This window comes from Asparagus officinalis, chromosome 10 (genome assembly GCF_001876935.1).
Source record: "Asparagus officinalis chromosome 10, Aspof.V1, whole genome shotgun sequence".
Taxonomy (NCBI): domain Eukaryota; kingdom Viridiplantae; phylum Streptophyta; class Magnoliopsida; order Asparagales; family Asparagaceae; genus Asparagus; species Asparagus officinalis.
The window spans coordinates 1,838,354-1,854,841 of record NC_033803.1 but is presented as its reverse complement, the minus strand read 5'-3'; the positions used below and the strand labels follow the sequence as shown (position 1 = coordinate 1,854,841).

At 37.3% G+C, this 16,488-nt stretch overlaps 1 protein-coding gene and 1 long non-coding RNA gene across 2 annotated transcripts; both read left to right on the top strand.

The window, feature by feature from the left end:
- Window positions 1-376, top strand: LOC109824972. The gene is made up of 2 exons (XR_002242863.1): window positions 1-111; window positions 275-376. It is a non-coding gene; the product is annotated as an uncharacterized LOC109824972 (long non-coding RNA).
- LOC109825608 (transcription termination factor MTERF8, chloroplastic) lies at window positions 12,446-16,476 on the top strand. The gene is made up of 2 exons (XM_020392469.1): window positions 12,446-13,908; window positions 15,985-16,476. Exon 1 carries the CDS (start codon window positions 12,446-12,448, stop codon window positions 13,829-13,831), a length of 1,386 nt encoding a protein of 461 aa, XP_020248058.1. The 3' UTR covers window positions 13,832-13,908; window positions 15,985-16,476.

The following is a 16,488-nucleotide window of genomic DNA, read 5'->3' as shown; positions in this document are numbered from 1 at the left end:
TAGAGAGAATTCAGCGGGAAGCGACGAGGAGGCTAGAGGTGATGAGGAAGAAGCTAATGAAGAATAAAGAGTGGTTGTGTGTTGCAACATATCTAGGATTTGTTGTTCCTGGTATCTTCTTCAGTGATAGCTCCTTGTTCTCTTTTCCTACTTTTGCGGTTGGGACCCTAAATTATGTGTTATTTAGAAACTGAGTTTTCATGTGAAATATGCTGTCTTTGTATAAAGCATATATATGTTGTTATTTATGTAATCTGCTTTGTTTTCCTTCCAGCTTGAAAGCTCGACATCGAGTGCAAGTTTGTATGTTAGATTTGAGGTTTTCAGACCCGGATGTTCAGTTAACAGGTTCTCAAGCTCAGAGTTCGGATACAGAGTCACTGATTCAGATCCTCATTTGACCAAATATTATGCTGTGAAATTCAGGTATAATAGTTTAGAAATCAATGTAGCCCAAACATGCCCAAACCATTTCCTAAAATTCCCCTCCCCCAAATTAGTCTCGTGCTACTCATTTGTTCTGCGTTGCAGCTAAGAAATGGTTGGAATTTGAATAATTTGTAGAAGAGTCGCTTCGATTTCCTGTGTTTTTCTGTCCGCATTTGTGTAGGGCTGAGGCCCTCTTTTCCCCCAAAAACAAATAAATAAATTTTTTTTTGAAAAGAAAACAAATAAATAATTAACACAACGTACTCAAGTTCTATCCTGCATTAACAAAATGCCAAGCTGTAGATTCCTGCCACCCCTGACATATGCAGCGTTAATGTAGTTATTTCCTGGTGACACCTCACCTGTCCCCTCCTGGTCCCATGGATTTGGGTCCTGTAGAACAACCCTTCCTAAAGAAAAATTTCATGGGGACCCCAAATCCATGGGACCAGGAGGCTCCTGGTTGCATTATCTACTGTTCATGAACAGTAGATCATGCAACCAGGAGGTGACACCTCACCTGTCCCCTCCTGGTCCCATGGATTTGGGTCCTTGTAGAACAACCTTATAGTTTACATACTAAAAATTGAAATACATGGTACACATCCTTACACAAGGGCAGCAGCATTAGCTGTACCTTGACCGTACACCAAGGAAAAAGGAGACGCATCAAAAATTATTAAATATAATTAACAAAAAAACCCCACCAAACTAAAAATATTATAATTACACAATGAATAATTCGAATCTAAATCCGACCAATTCTGCAGGGAATCTACCCATCCATGAATTGCCGTAGGATTATGCTGTCTCATGTCTCTCGTCTTCAATATGTTATCAATATCCACACTGAATTTTCATGCCATGTTGGATTGTGTATGGGATGCGAACCTTATATGGTTTATATCACTCATGTTTTACTAACCGTATCCGCGGGTGTATTCGTGCTGTAGGATCAAATGTAGGCGTAGTCGCGTATACCGTCCTAGACACGGGTGTCAACACGAATATTAAAGTTGATGATTAATATCCATCTAACTTTAAGATTTGTGTCGAGATGTGCATATTCTCTTTCTTTCTTTCGTCGAGATGTATCATAAATCTGAAGTCTCATCTGAGTCATTTAAGTCTGAAAACTATGTTTTTGTCTAAAATAATACAAAAAAATTCCAGTCTACACTGTTCACGCACCTGATCAATTCAGGTCGACTCAACCTCTCGTCAGAATCAAAGCCCCGTGACTCTTCGTCAATGATATGCGGGCAAGCGGATCCCAGCGCGACCGTTCAAAAGGACAGTGGGCCGACCCTAATAAGACCCAAGTACGGGCTCCAAGGATTTCTGTGAATTACGAAGCTAGCGCTCTATTATTTATGGAAAGACCCCCAATCATTGTACGCACATGAGGGAACGCACACAGATGATGATAATAATAAGGGGAAAATGCTTCCAGCCCCCAAAAGCCAAGTGAACGTGCTTCCCACCCTAAAGACTTGGTCAATGAGTGTTTTACCCCTAAAAATAAAGATTTTGTTCTCTGAGCCCCCAAAACACAAAACCCAAGACATTAAAACATGTGAAGACCATAATACCCTTCTCTCTCTCTTTCTTTTTTTATTAAAATATGATGGGAGATTATTTTATTATTTCTCTCTCTCTCTCTCTCTTTACCATGATGTACCAAGAAGATCTTTAGATAGGCAACCCTAACAATTAAACCCGTAACCTTAACAATTAAACCCGTAACCTTAACAATTAAACTCGCAACCTTAACAACAAATCCGTAACCTACACAACAAATTCACAACCTTAACAACAAACCCTTAACCTTAACAACCAACCCGTAACCTTAACAATCAACCCGTAACATTAACAACCTCCCAATACAAACAACCAAAATAATAAAAAACGAAAATAATAAAATAATCCTCATCAATCATTTCAACTATCCTCTTGATACATCATGACAAAGAGAGATAGAGAACAAAAATAATAAAAAAATCCCCTATCATATTTTAATAAAAAAAGAAAGAGAGAGAGAAGAGTATTATGGTCTTCACATGTTTTAATGTCTTGGGTTTTGTGTTTTGGGGGCTCAGAGAACAGATTCTTTATTTTTAGGGGTAAAACACCCATTGACCAAGTCATGGGGGTGGGAAGCACGTTCACTTGGCTTTTGGGGGCTGGAAGCATTTTTCCCTAAGGGAATAATAATATCAGCTAAAGTTTGATTCTCGAGTCATGAATATTGAACGTCATAGTTTTGTTGAGACTGGCACGACGTGTTGTGGGCATTTCGTCCTATTGTTTGAAGGCCATCTCCAAGGCTCTAACAAGTGAAAGCATTCATTTCATTTTCAAATCGAGCAAGCGGTTCGATCAGAACATCCTGTAGAGAGGGGTGATCTACTTCATTTACGGGTGATTAGAAGAGTTAATTAAGGAATTATAATTTTTCTATTTATGATGTAGATCATCGCACGACTATCCTCGAAGCTTAAGTGATTGCACCTTACAATTGAAGTTTCTTCTCTCTTAAATACACATGAATCATATTTCGGATGGAAATTTGAGCGCAACATATTGTGAACTCGATACACACCAATCTTGACCTACTTGCCCAAATCAACTCAAGAGAACTCACAGGCTGACTCATAGGCTCCAGTCCCATATGGATTGGGTAATGGGCTTTGCTCCTCCATCATCGGTTTGACTAGAACCGGACGAAAGCCCAGTTGAAAGAGGAGATACCTTGGAGTGTTCTGTTTCCTTTGACGTCCACATTGTAAATCTGCAATTTTGTAATTATTTAATTTTATGTTCAAATAGTTTGAGTGTGTTGAGAATTATTATGGAGCTCATAGAAATGTGCAATTTGAACATTAGAGAATTATTATTCGTTTGATCACCCATATCCTTCTACGTTTTCTTTTAAATAAATATGACAAACGATTATTTATTGAGTAACTAATTAATTAACTGTTCCTTCAATGACTATTCTAAGTATAACTGTATATTAACAAATCTAGATGATCAAATCCCTTAAGCACATAACTTTTGTTTCAATTTAATTAATGGGAGAAATTTTCAAAACAGACCGGTGTTGAAATTTATTCCCAAAAAAAGACTTGTTTCCAACTTAATTTCAAAAACCGATCCAGTTGACTGAAACTGAGTCGGTTTTTGGAAAAAAAAAGTTCACAAACTTCACAGGAGTTGAACTCTCCCGTGAAGTTTGTGAATTTTTTTTTTTTAAAAAACGACCCAGTTTCAGTCAACTGGGTCGGTTTTTAAAATTAAGTTGGAAACATGTATGTTTTTGGGAATAAACTTCAAAACCAGTCTGTTTTGAAAATTTGTCCTTAATTAATGCGTAAACTACAGCCTAACCCACACGGTAATCTTCCATTTTCAATTCTACTCTGCATGCACAGACAGAAGCAGATCAGAATGAGTACAATAATTTAAACCGCGGACAAATTGGATTTAATTAAATTTTGTGAAGAATTGAATAATGTAATTTGCCTTGGGAGTTAGCATTGCATAACTGGTCAATGATATTATATATATTAGGAGGCATATTGTTCGTGGACCGCCTACTGCCGACGGATTCTGTCTGCTATCGCCGAGGGATGCATGTGGGGCCTATTAACTGTATTTCGGAATTTAATTATACAAGAGAAATTACTTTCTACCTAAAAAATAAAACTATGGGACCCTAAAGTCGTAGAACCAATTATAGGACAGATGAAATTAAATGAGCTCAATCGGCCAAGTGTTTATTTTAAAAGAACAATTAATTAATAATACTATTCAATCGGCTCGAACCCAAGTTCGTTGATTATCTTTTGGTAGCTCAGATTTGTCTGCCTCCAGAATCAATACTAACATATACGGTGCTCATATACACCACATTATCTAGCACAAAATTTCAAGCAACTGACTATTTTTTCAGTCGACTGTAGGTAGCTTAATGAAGTTAACTATTCATCTAATCCAGTCTATTATAGGCAAAAAAAACTAATTACCGTTTAAAGCATTACAATGCGTGTAAATAATATTTTTGCTAATTAATTGTTTCTAACCAAAAGGAACATGGGAGAGTGTTGCGTTGTCTGCGGAGACGCGTGCATTGGCGTGGAGATCTCAACATTTCTACAGAGTTTTGTCTGATCAAATCAAGGGGGAAGTCTCTACAGCTCATTTTAATTTGAATATTTTTGGACTAGTTTATGCAAGAAATTAACACAGATGATTTTATAGGAGAATTTAGTAAGCGTATTAATTTAACAGAATTTATAAATGTTTGTTTGTAAGTTTATTCTGAAACACTTTTTTTTGCTCCTGTAATGTCAAATGTAAAAGCGACATGCAATATTGATAATGCGATCTCATCGGTTAAGAATATGTAAGAGGATATTCTGCCGGGAGTCCCAAAGCCCCTTTGGTAAAGGTGTTAAGGAAGAGGGATTAATGAGAAGAATTAACATAGTTAATCTATTCGATAATCCGAAAGACTAAATTATTAACTCATTATATAAGTTTTATTTTATCCATTATGATCGTTTTTAGTGTTTAGGGATAACAAGGATTTTGACTATTTTATTTATAATTAGAAGGATTAACTCTTAATCCTTCTAAATAGGAGTAGTAAATCCCTTATTTTAATCTCTCTGGAGGGGTTAGCTTAACCCTCCTATATTTTTTATGTTTGGCAAACTATGGAGGGTTGACTCACTTTAACTCTTGTATAGATTTTTTGTGTTTAGCGGGTTAAAAAAAGGTTAAGTCTCTTTAACCCCTCACTTAACCCTTTGTCAAACGATAATAGGATGCCAGAATTGGATCCCAAATAATAAACCAACAATCTTTTTTTTATTGCCAAATAAGAAATATAAGGATGCGCACGAGATGTCTAATTAAGAGGATTCAAATCCTGATTATGAAAGGATTGTTCTTGAACGAGGCACTGCTTGGTAGATTAACGGTTGTTTATTAATGGTCCCCTGATGATAGATTAATGGTTGTTTATTAGCTTGATCCTGTATTAAGATAAACAAGGAGGGATCTCCTCTTGGGAGTTCGTTTAATATTGCAATGCGCGCGACGATTGGTTGAATAGTCTACTACAAAGCATGTTTTTGAGAAATCACGGTTTGAGAGATATTTGCACTTTTGTCTGTTTTTTACTATTTTTAGTAATATTTTAAGAGTCTGTTTTGTTTAGGAAACAAATCCAATTTGATCTCAGATTTGACCGGTGGACTTTCCTAGTAATAAGGAGTCTTTTTAGGAGTTTTAATATTTTAGAAATTCTTTTACTATTTTTGGTAGAGTTTGAGTCCTTGTAGGAGTTTTGTTTCTTTTTTTTTCTATTTAAGAAGAGTATTGTAAGCCCTAGAGGTAGGGGTGCTAAACCGTATCCGTATCCGATGAAATATCCGTAACCGTATCCGTTAGGATACGAATATGGTTACTCAAATCTATAACCGATAGGATATGGTTATGGATATGGTTTTGTAGTGAAATATCCGTATCCGTATCCGAAATATCCGAATACATATTAGTCATACTCTTACGATAGTTTCGATTCTTAGATTATGGATTTGTGGTTAATTTTGATGATCAAGATGACTAATCTTAACTATTTAGTTATAATGGACATATTAACGAACTTTTTTGTATCACATGAACTATGTTTTTCTCAATACTATCTAATTTTCTCATAAATGTTTTGTATCCGCATGCATATCCGCTTATATATCCGCATGTATATCCGTAACCGTATCCGATTTTAGCGGATATGGTTATAAGTTTTTCTTACCGAGGTATATCCGTATCCGTATCCGTATCCGAGATGGGTAAGCGGATATGGATATGGTAAGCATCATATCCGAGCCGTATCCGGACCGAATGGTAGTTTGGATATGGCCATTGGTTCATCTTAGGTGGATGTGTTTGAGGCCATTGGAGGTGCTATCAGCCACAGAATTGATAATGTTAGAGAAGGGTTGTGAACTCTTCTAGTGGATTGAGGACTTTGGAGGCCATTTGGTGAACTACGTTCGACTTGATTCCTTTAGCAAGAGGATACGTAGGCAGTCTTTATGATGCAGCTGGGTTAGAATTTGATGGGGGTGAGATCGATTTTGTGAGTTGATACCGACATTTGGAGAGTGTTTGCATTCTCATTTGGGTTCTGACTTGTTGTGGGTAGAGTCCATTATCGTGAATTGTTTCACTTCGTACTGAACGCAACAAGTGAGACATTTGGTTTGGTTGGTGTCGGCTCAGTTTTGGGAAAACTTCGCCGATGTGGAGAATTATTGGGATGTGTGGGGGCCACAAAATTTGCATGGAAGATGTGAACGTGTTTTTGGAGTTCACGCATCTCGTGGTGGGGCCACATATCCACGAACACGGAAGCAATCAGTGTGCGGCCCACCTAAGTCCTTTCCTATAAATACCTATGTAATTTCGGCCTAGGGTTTTGTAGCAAAGAGAGGGTGGCAGCAAAAGGCAAAGTCGGTTTTTTTTCTTCTTCTTGAGCAGTTGTGGCTGTACGAGTACAAGGCAGAGGAAAAGGATAGCGTGTAGCTTTGTGCTTGGAGCCTTTGGCTCTTTTAAGAGAGATATTTGTGTGAGGGATCTGAGATTTTGTGTGAGGGTTTAGATAAAGTGATTGTAAACCCTAGTTGTATTATCTCCCTCTAATAGTAGATCTCCCCCCTCCTTGCCCCGTGGACGTAGGCAGTTTGCCGAACCACGTAAAACTGGTTTGTTTGTGTTTGTGGCCATTCTAATAGTTTTTAGGATCACTCGACAGGTCAGACCTAGAACTGATGAGAGGAAGAGACGATATCTCACTTTGTTGAGATATTCGCTTCAGATTCTTGTTTGCTTGGTGAGACGAGAATTCTTATTGGGATCTTTCTCTCTTACTGTGCATCAGAACCTCTACCGAAATTTTCGCTGTGCACAACATGCCAATGGCGTTGTCCCCACGGTCCCATATGGATTAGATAATGGGCTTTGCTCCTCCATCATTGGTTTGACTAGAACTGGACGAAAGCCCAGTTGAAAGAGGAGATACCTTGGATTGTTCTGTTTCCTTTCACTTCCACATTGTAAATCTGCAATTTTGTAATTATTTAATTTTATATTCAATAGTTTGAGTGTGTTGAGAATTATTATGGAGCTCATTATTAATTTGATCACCAATATCCTTCTATGTTTTCTTTTAAATAAATATGACAAACGATTATTTATTGAGTAATTAAGTAATTAACTCTTCCTTCAATGACTATTCTAAGTATAGCTGTATATTAACAAATCTAGATGATCAAATCCCTTAAGCACATAACTTTTGTTTCAATTTAATGCGTAAACTACAACCTAACCCACACGGTAATCTTCCATTTTCAATTCTACTCTGCATGCACAAACAGAAGCAGAGCAGAATGAGTAAAATTATTTAAACTGCGGGCAAATTGGAATTAATTAAATTTTGTGAAGAATTGAATAATGTAATTTGCCTTGAGATTTAGCATTATATAACTGGTCAATAATATTATATAATTATGAGACATATTGTTCGTAGACTACCTACTGCTGACGGATTCTGTTTGTTATTGCCATGGGATACATGTGGGGCCGATTAACTGTATTTCAGAATTTAATTTTATAAGAGAAATTAATTTCTACCTAAAAAATAAAATTATGGGACCCTAAATTCATAGAACCAATTATAGGACAGATGATATAATCTATCATTATATTTAACAATAATGAGCTCAATCGGCCAAGTGTTTATTTTAAAAGAACAATTAATTAATAATACTATTCAATCGGCTCGAACCCAAGTTCGTTGATTATCTTTTGGTAGCTCAGATTTGTCTGCCTCCAGAATCAATACTAACATATACGGTGCTCATATACACCACATTATCTAGCACAAAATTTCAAGCAACTGACTATTTTTTCAGTCGACTGTAGGTAGCTTAATGAAGTTAACTATTCATCTAATCCAGTCTATTATAGGCAAAAAAAACTAATTACCGTTTAAAGCATTACAATGCGTGTAAATAATATTTTTGCTAATTAATTGTTTCTAACCAAAAGGAACATGGGAGAGTGTTGCGTTGTCTGCGGAGACGCGTGCATTGGCGTGGAGATCTCAACATTTCTACAGAGTTTTGTCTGATCAAATCAAGGGGGAAGTCTCTACAGCTCATTTTAATTTGAATATTTTTGGACTAGTTTATGCAAGAAATTAACACAGATGATTTTATAGGAGAATTTAGTAAGCGTATTAATTTAACAGAATTTATAAATGTTTGTTTGTAAGTTTATTCTGAAACACTTTTTTTTGCTCCTGTAATGTCAAATGTAAAAGCGACATGCAATATTGATAATGCGATCTCATCGGTTAAGAATATGTAAGAGGATATTCTGCCGGGAGTCCCAAAGCCCCTTTGGTAAAGGTGTTAAGGAAGAGGGATTAATGAGAAGAATTAACATAGTTAATCTATTCGATAATCCGAAAGACTAAATTATTAACTCATTATATAAGTTTTATTTTATCCATTATGATCGTTTTTAGTGTTTAGGGATAACAAGGATTTTGACTATTTTATTTATAATTAGAAGGATTAACTCTTAATCCTTCTAAATAGGAGTAGTAAATCCCTTATTTTAATCTCTCTGGAGGGGTTAGCTTAACCCTCCTATATTTTTTATGTTTGGCAAACTATGGAGGGTTGACTCACTTTAACTCTTGTATAGATTTTTTGTGTTTAGCGGGTTAAAAAAAGGTTAAGTCTCTTTAACCCCTCACTTAACCCTTTGTCAAACGATAATAGGATGCCAGAATTGGATCCCAAATAATAAACCAACAATCTTTTTTTTATTGCCAAATAAGAAATATAAGGATGCGCACGAGATGTCTAATTAAGAGGATTCAAATCCTGATTATGAAAGGATTGTTCTTGAACGAGGCACTGCTTGGTAGATTAACGGTTGTTTATTAATGGTCCCCTGATGATAGATTAATGGTTGTTTATTAGCTTGATCCTGTATTAAGATAAACAAGGAGGGATCTCCTCTTGGGAGTTCGTTTAATATTGCAATGCGCGCGACGATTGGTTGAATAGTCTACTACAAAGCATGTTTTTGAGAAATCACGGTTTGAGAGATATTTGCACTTTTGTCTGTTTTTTACTATTTTTAGTAATATTTTAAGAGTCTGTTTTGTTTAGGAAACAAATCCAATTTGATCTCAGATTTGACCGGTGGACTTTCCTAGTAATAAGGAGTCTTTTTAGGAGTTTTAATATTTTAGAAATTCTTTTACTATTTTTGGTAGAGTTTGAGTCCTTGTAGGAGTTTTGTTTCTTTTTTTTTCTATTTAAGAAGAGTATTGTAAGCCCTAGAGGTAGGGGTGCTAAACCGTATCCGTATCCGATGAAATATCCGTAACCGTATCCGTTAGGATACGAATATGGTTACTCAAATCTATAACCGATAGGATATGGTTATGGATATGGTTTTGTAGTGAAATATCCGTATCCGTATCCGAAATATCCGAATACATATTAGTCATACTCTTACGATTGTTTCGATTCTTAGATTATGGATTTGTGGTTAATTTTGATGATCAAGATGACTAATCTTAACTATTTAGTTATAATGGATATATTAACGAACTTTTTTGTATCACATGAACTATGTTTTTCTCAATACTATCTAGTTTTCTCATATCTGTTTTGTATCCGCATGCATATCCGCTTATATATCCGCATGTATATCCGTAACCGTATCCGATTTTAGCGGATATGGTTATAAGTTTTTCTTACCGAGGTATATCCGTATCCGTATCCGTATCCGAGATGGGTAAGCGGATATGGATATGGTAAGCATCATATCCGAGCCGTATCCGGACCGAATGCACCCCTACCTAGAGGCATACTTTTGATTAATAAAAATTTCGTTTTTTTCTCAATATTTCTTCGTGGATTCGAAGCTCTTCGTGGATTCGAAGATTTTCCTTGGTAGATTCCGAGGCTATTACTTCCGCGCTGCGTCAGAATACAAAAAGATTTATCTGCAATTAACCATGTATCCTACTTAGAGCTACATTCTGCACCGTACGTTCTGTATTTCTGAGTCTCTACCGATCCTCATTATCTGCTGCAAAAACTGCAGTCCAAGTGATAAAACCACAAACACCGTTATAAAAGCAGAGGCCCCAACTTGCAACAATCAAACAATTGCAAGCAGAACCCAAATATTATTACTCCTCTACCCTCCTCCCCCCTCTATAAAATCCCACCACCACCCCCTTCATCGGTCTCCACCAAATCTCGCTCATCCCCGACGTACGCTTCTCTAACTAATGGCTTGGTCCGTAGAGAACGCCACCAGAGCCTACCTCCACACTCTCAAATCCGTAAGCGAAATCCCTGGAATCCTTCGAACAAAATAAACGAGAGTACAAATCTTATCAGAACATCCCGTCAAGTTGCTTCAAAACATCTTGTCGCGATTCAAATCAATCACATGCGTGATGATACGATACGTACATGAGTTGTTCTGATAAGATTTGCATTCTGCAACGGGTGAATTCAAACCGTCTAACTCTTGAATCTTTGCACAGGGGAACGAGCCATCCTCAGCAGCCCCGACGATCTGCAGCCCTCTCTGGAATCCGTCGGCAATGTTAACGCAAACCGGAACCTCGTTCAGCTCGTCGTAGGCGACGCGTTCGAGCTCATTTCGGATGAATTCAAGTCCGCAGACTTCGTGCTCGTCGACTGCCGGCTCAGGGATCAGGAGAGGGTGTTTGAGGCCGCAGAGGGCAACGGAGGTTTAGTCGTAGGATGCAATGCCTTCAGCTGTGCGAGGAATATTAATAAAGGTGTTAATGGGGAGGACTCGAGGGTGGATTTGTTGCCGATAGGAGGAGGGCTCAGGGTCTGCAGGGGGGAGAGGAGGAGATCAGAGAGGGCGAAGAGCCGGTGGGTGGTTAGGGTCGATGAGTTCACCGGAGAGGAGCACGTTTATAGGATAACTCCGGCGTCGCCGAGGGGGAGGAAGGGGATCAGGGTTTAGGGTTTTTTTGTATTATTATTATATTTCTCTCTCTCCCTTTTCCCCTCCTTTTTTTTGTTGGAGATGGTGAGAAATCAATGGGGAAGGTGTGTGTATATATGTGATTTTGCGTTTGATTGTTGTTGGTTTTGCTTGAGATTGTTGATGCAAGCGTCAACGTGTTGAAGGTTTTAGTAGTGTGTAAGTCAATACGTTGAACGATTTTAGTAAGTAAAAGTATGAACTTAATAATACATATCTAGATACGATGGTTTGGATGAATATCAAAGCTATAACAATTGACAATGGATTTGATAAAAGTTAATACTTGTGTTGATAAGAGAGGAGATTCTCTGTATCTTTGATTATGGAGTGTCTGCAATAATTTTGGTTGTGACCTATGCATTTAAAACTTTACGGAAATCACATACCGCATGGCTCCAATAAATTTTTTTTAGTTTATACATCTGATAACCTAGGAATGAACGGCCTCTAATGGTCTTAGACGTTTATTTTTGAATCGCTTTGATTATAAAATAAGAATTTTTCAAACCACGTTATTTTTTATCCATTTAGATTTAATGACACGTAGACAACAAATGAACAGTTTAGATTTACAATATAGATGGACAAAAATATATTTTTATAGGCATATGTGACTAAAAAGTTACACCATGTGTGTATTTTAACCCTACCCTAAATTATATTATTAAAAGTAAATCCACTATTTTGCAAAATTCAGTTTTTTGCTCTGAATTTGACGAAGTTGAGTTCACACACAACCCAATCCTCCAGGACTTTAGGCGCCCAATCAGTATGGAAAGTTGCTATGGGCTCTTACCTTCTGTTGGGCCTTTCTTAAAGCCCATAGGATACTTATCCTATAAATGGCCGCAACTCTCCGAGTGCGATGAGTCGCGCGCGCGCGATGGCTTCATCTTCTTCAATTTCTGCTCTCCTCTCTCCCCCAACCTCAGCGCTGTTCTCATCAAAATCCAAAATCTCCTCTCTCTCCTTCAACAAAATCCAACCTTTCTTCTTCTTCAAGCAAAAACCCATCACCCCAAGTACCATCTCGGCCGCCGCCGCTAACTCCACATTCATCCTCCACGAACTCGGCCTCTCTGAGTCCCAAATCGATCTCCTCTTTCAAACCCATCCTCAGATCGAGCTCTCATCTACAGAATCTTTAAACCGCAGAATATCACAGCTGCGATCTCTTAGAATCACTGAAAGCGCAATCTCTCGTCGACCCGAGATTCTAACTTCCCCTGAATTCGACCCATTGCTCGATTTCATTCAGAAGCACTTAGTTGGAGAAATCCAACAAGAGAAGCTCGAGAGGTTGCTGATATCAACGAACCCATCAAACTCAATTGAGAGGATTCATCTTCTATTGGAGCGTGGAATTCCTGAAGAAAAACTCGCCCACGTCATCAACAGTGTGAACGTAGGCAAGGTGTTTGATGGAATGCAGATTCGGGAGTTAGAGGAAGTTCTCCTCTTTCTGCAGCGATTTGGCTCTCCTGAGATCATTCTCCGGCGACCGGCAATCCTGAATCTCGATCTCCAAACCCAATTGATTCCAAGAATTAACTTTCTGATCGATCTCGCCGACGGAGAGGAATCCGCTGCTGCGACTTTAATCAGAAAACTACCCGGAATTTTGGCTTACACTGTGTCACACTTTAGATCCCATCTCAACTTCTGGACCTCGATCGGCCTCACTAGAGAACAAATACTCAAAATGGCGCTAGTCTATCCGAACATCTTCAGTGTCAGCAAAGAGCGAAAGCTCAAACCCCGAATCGAATTCTTAACCCAATGCAGCCTCAACACCGAAGAAATCTTCAAGTTCTTGATCAAGGCGCCGACTTTCCTAAGCCTCTCATTCGAGAAAAACCTATCGAAAAAACTGGGTTTTCTTATAAAGATCGGATACAAACACCAAACGAAAGAATTGGCTATTGCATTAGGGTCTGTGACAAGAACGAGCTGCAAGAATTTGCAAATGGTGGTTTCTCTGTTTCTAAGCTACGGGTTCTCTTGCGAGGACTTGTTGAAGATGAGCAAGAAGCATCCGCAGATTTTGCAGTATAATTGGGTGTCATTGGAGAAGAAGATGGAGTTTTTGATTGAGGAAATGGAGAGGGATGTTGGAGAGTTGATGGGGTTTCCTGCTTTTTTAGGGTATAAGCTTGATGATAGGATTAAGCATAGGTATGAGATGAAGAAGGAGAGTAGAGGGAAGGGGATGTCTCTTAATAAGTTGCTTAGTGTTTCTACTAAGAGATTTAACTTGAAGATGGAGTAGTTTGAGTTTTGAGGTTGGAGGGAAAATGTGGATTTGAACTTATGGAGAAAGGGTCAGATGATTGCCCTTGGCTTTTGGTAAGTTGTTGATATGAATTCTACTTCTCCTAAAATTTTGGGGTAATTAAATGAATTCTATTTCTCGATTCATCTATGTTAAGGTTTATCTCCTATGTTAATTAAATCATTATAGTATACCATACTTCTTAATTGTTTCCAATTGATTAGCTTGGGTGGAGTACCATGTAAGCTGAACGTCTAAAACTCCCAAAACAAATCCAAGCCAATGGGAAATGATTGTCCAAAGATATTTCATCTTCATACCCAAATGGAATGCATTACTAATTACAGTCCAAGCTTTGTCTACATCAAAGTTTTTTGGTCATGAAAGAGAAAGATAATATAAGATTTTCTAGTATATCTTCTTCACTCATATCTTTGTTACTCGGATATTTATTCTACAAATTTCTATTGTTCAACATTTACATGTATGGCATTCATTCAGATACTTGGATATTTATTCTACATTTTTCTATTGCTCAACATTCATGTATGGCATTCATTCAGATACTTGGATATTTATTCTACAATTTTCTATTGTTCAACATTTACATGTATGACATTCATTCAGATACTTGGATATTTATTCTACAATTTTCTATTGTTCAACATTTACATGTATGGCATTCATTCAGATACTTGGATATTTATTATGCTATTTCGAATAGTATAAAATTATTGATACCCTTATATCTTAAATGGAAATATATGATAGGTTAAATTACATGTCCCTCTTTTTCACTTAAATGACCCCCCTTTAGAACTTTTCACTTTAATAACCTTACTTTTTTTCCACTAAAAAAATGCCAATGCCGTTATATTTTTCTCGTAAAAAAAAAGACATTTTTTGCTCGCTATCCCTCAAAAGTTATTGATTTCTCTTGTTTTTCTCTCCAACTCTCAAATTATCTTCCATCTCCATCAATTTCATCTCTCCATTCTTCAACTGCATCTTCTTTTCTCTCAGTTTATCCTCTAATAAGATCAATTTCTATCCATCCTTATTCTTCAAATCAAATCTCAGCTCCACCTTATCACATAGCAACTTGTTGATCACAGATTAAGCTTGGGGAGGAAAAACTTTATCATACCCTTCAAAATACTTGCACTTAGAACCACCTCTATACTTAGTCAGGTAAAGAACTTCCGATTTTTCTTTGGTCTAAGTTGTTTCAAGATGAGCCATAGCCTGACAATAGCAAATCCCTCGTCTCTTTCTCATCGACACCCCTATGCTTGATGTTGAGCTTGAACTTCTCTTAAGCTTGCCCTTCATGTTTCCTTGCATTGAATGAGGAGAGACAATGGGGAAAAAATGTGAGCTTTAGGTCTAAATTGAGGAGAAATGAGTGTAATATAATTTGAGGGCAGTTTATTGTGAGTTAGAGACATATAGGGGTAAACAACGGCCTCGTAGTATCACATGACCCCCTTACATGGGAACATTCTCATCATCTTTTAACAGATCACTAATGTTCTGAACTTTAGGCCATGAAGTTGCAACATTTGTAAAGTTTTAGATATTTATTTGAAACGTTTTACAACTGAGGTCATTTAAGTGAGAAAGAAGGAAACAGTAGGCCATTTTAGTGCAACTTACTCAATATGATATGTATATTTGTCTACATAAAAGCACATATCTAGGTGCAAATGACAAAAGTCCTATTCATCTTTTATATTAGTATTTAGATCCAGATTCCGGATTCTAGAAGGGGATATTTTAGCTTTCTAAACACTTTAGAATTCTTTACTTTTAAATGATCACAAAGGAAAGGCTGTAGTAAGTCAGCTGAACTTTTAAAACTCCTAAAACAAAACCAAGCCAATGGGAGATGATTGTCCAAAGATATTTCATCTTGATACCCAAATGGAATCCATTAGCAGCTACAATCCAAACCCTGCCTACATCAAAGTTCTTGTCATGAAAGAGAAAGATCCTATAGATTCCATATTCTACTGCATCTTCTTCCACTAATAATCTTAGTTACTTGTCGAATATGCCACTAATAGCTGGTGGCTGTCATTGTCATTTCATATCTTTTTACACAGTCATATGATAATAATTGTGCTGAGCTTGATGCTTTTGGTTGGCAGGCAGTGCTCCAAGATTGTGAAACTTGTCAAAGTGATCAAGATTCAGCAAACGTTAGCAAAGATCCTACTCATGACCCACCTCCAAGGTACCTAAAACGCTAAGGAAAAATACAGTTGTTTTTTGAGACTATATGTCCAATCACGGTGTCTTAATATGAGAAGGCTCTTTCTTTTCTTTGTTCACTGGATTTTTGACACGTGTAAATTTAAGATAATTTTGAATCGCTCGAATTACGAAATTTATTTTTGGGTGAATTGCAGATGCACCCTCTTACTTAGAGAAGGTTAGTACTCCACTTATTATCTCCAATCATTCCTGTAGTTTTTATTAGCATGTTGATCTTTTATCTCCAAACGAAGTTATCTCTCTATTATTGTATGTACATGTAACACCAGATCTCTTTGTAACACATTGAAACATCATAAATCACAGTCAAGAGAGAGAGAGAGAGAGAGAGAGAGAGAGAGAGAGAGAGAGAGAGAGAGAGAGAGAGAGAGAGAGAG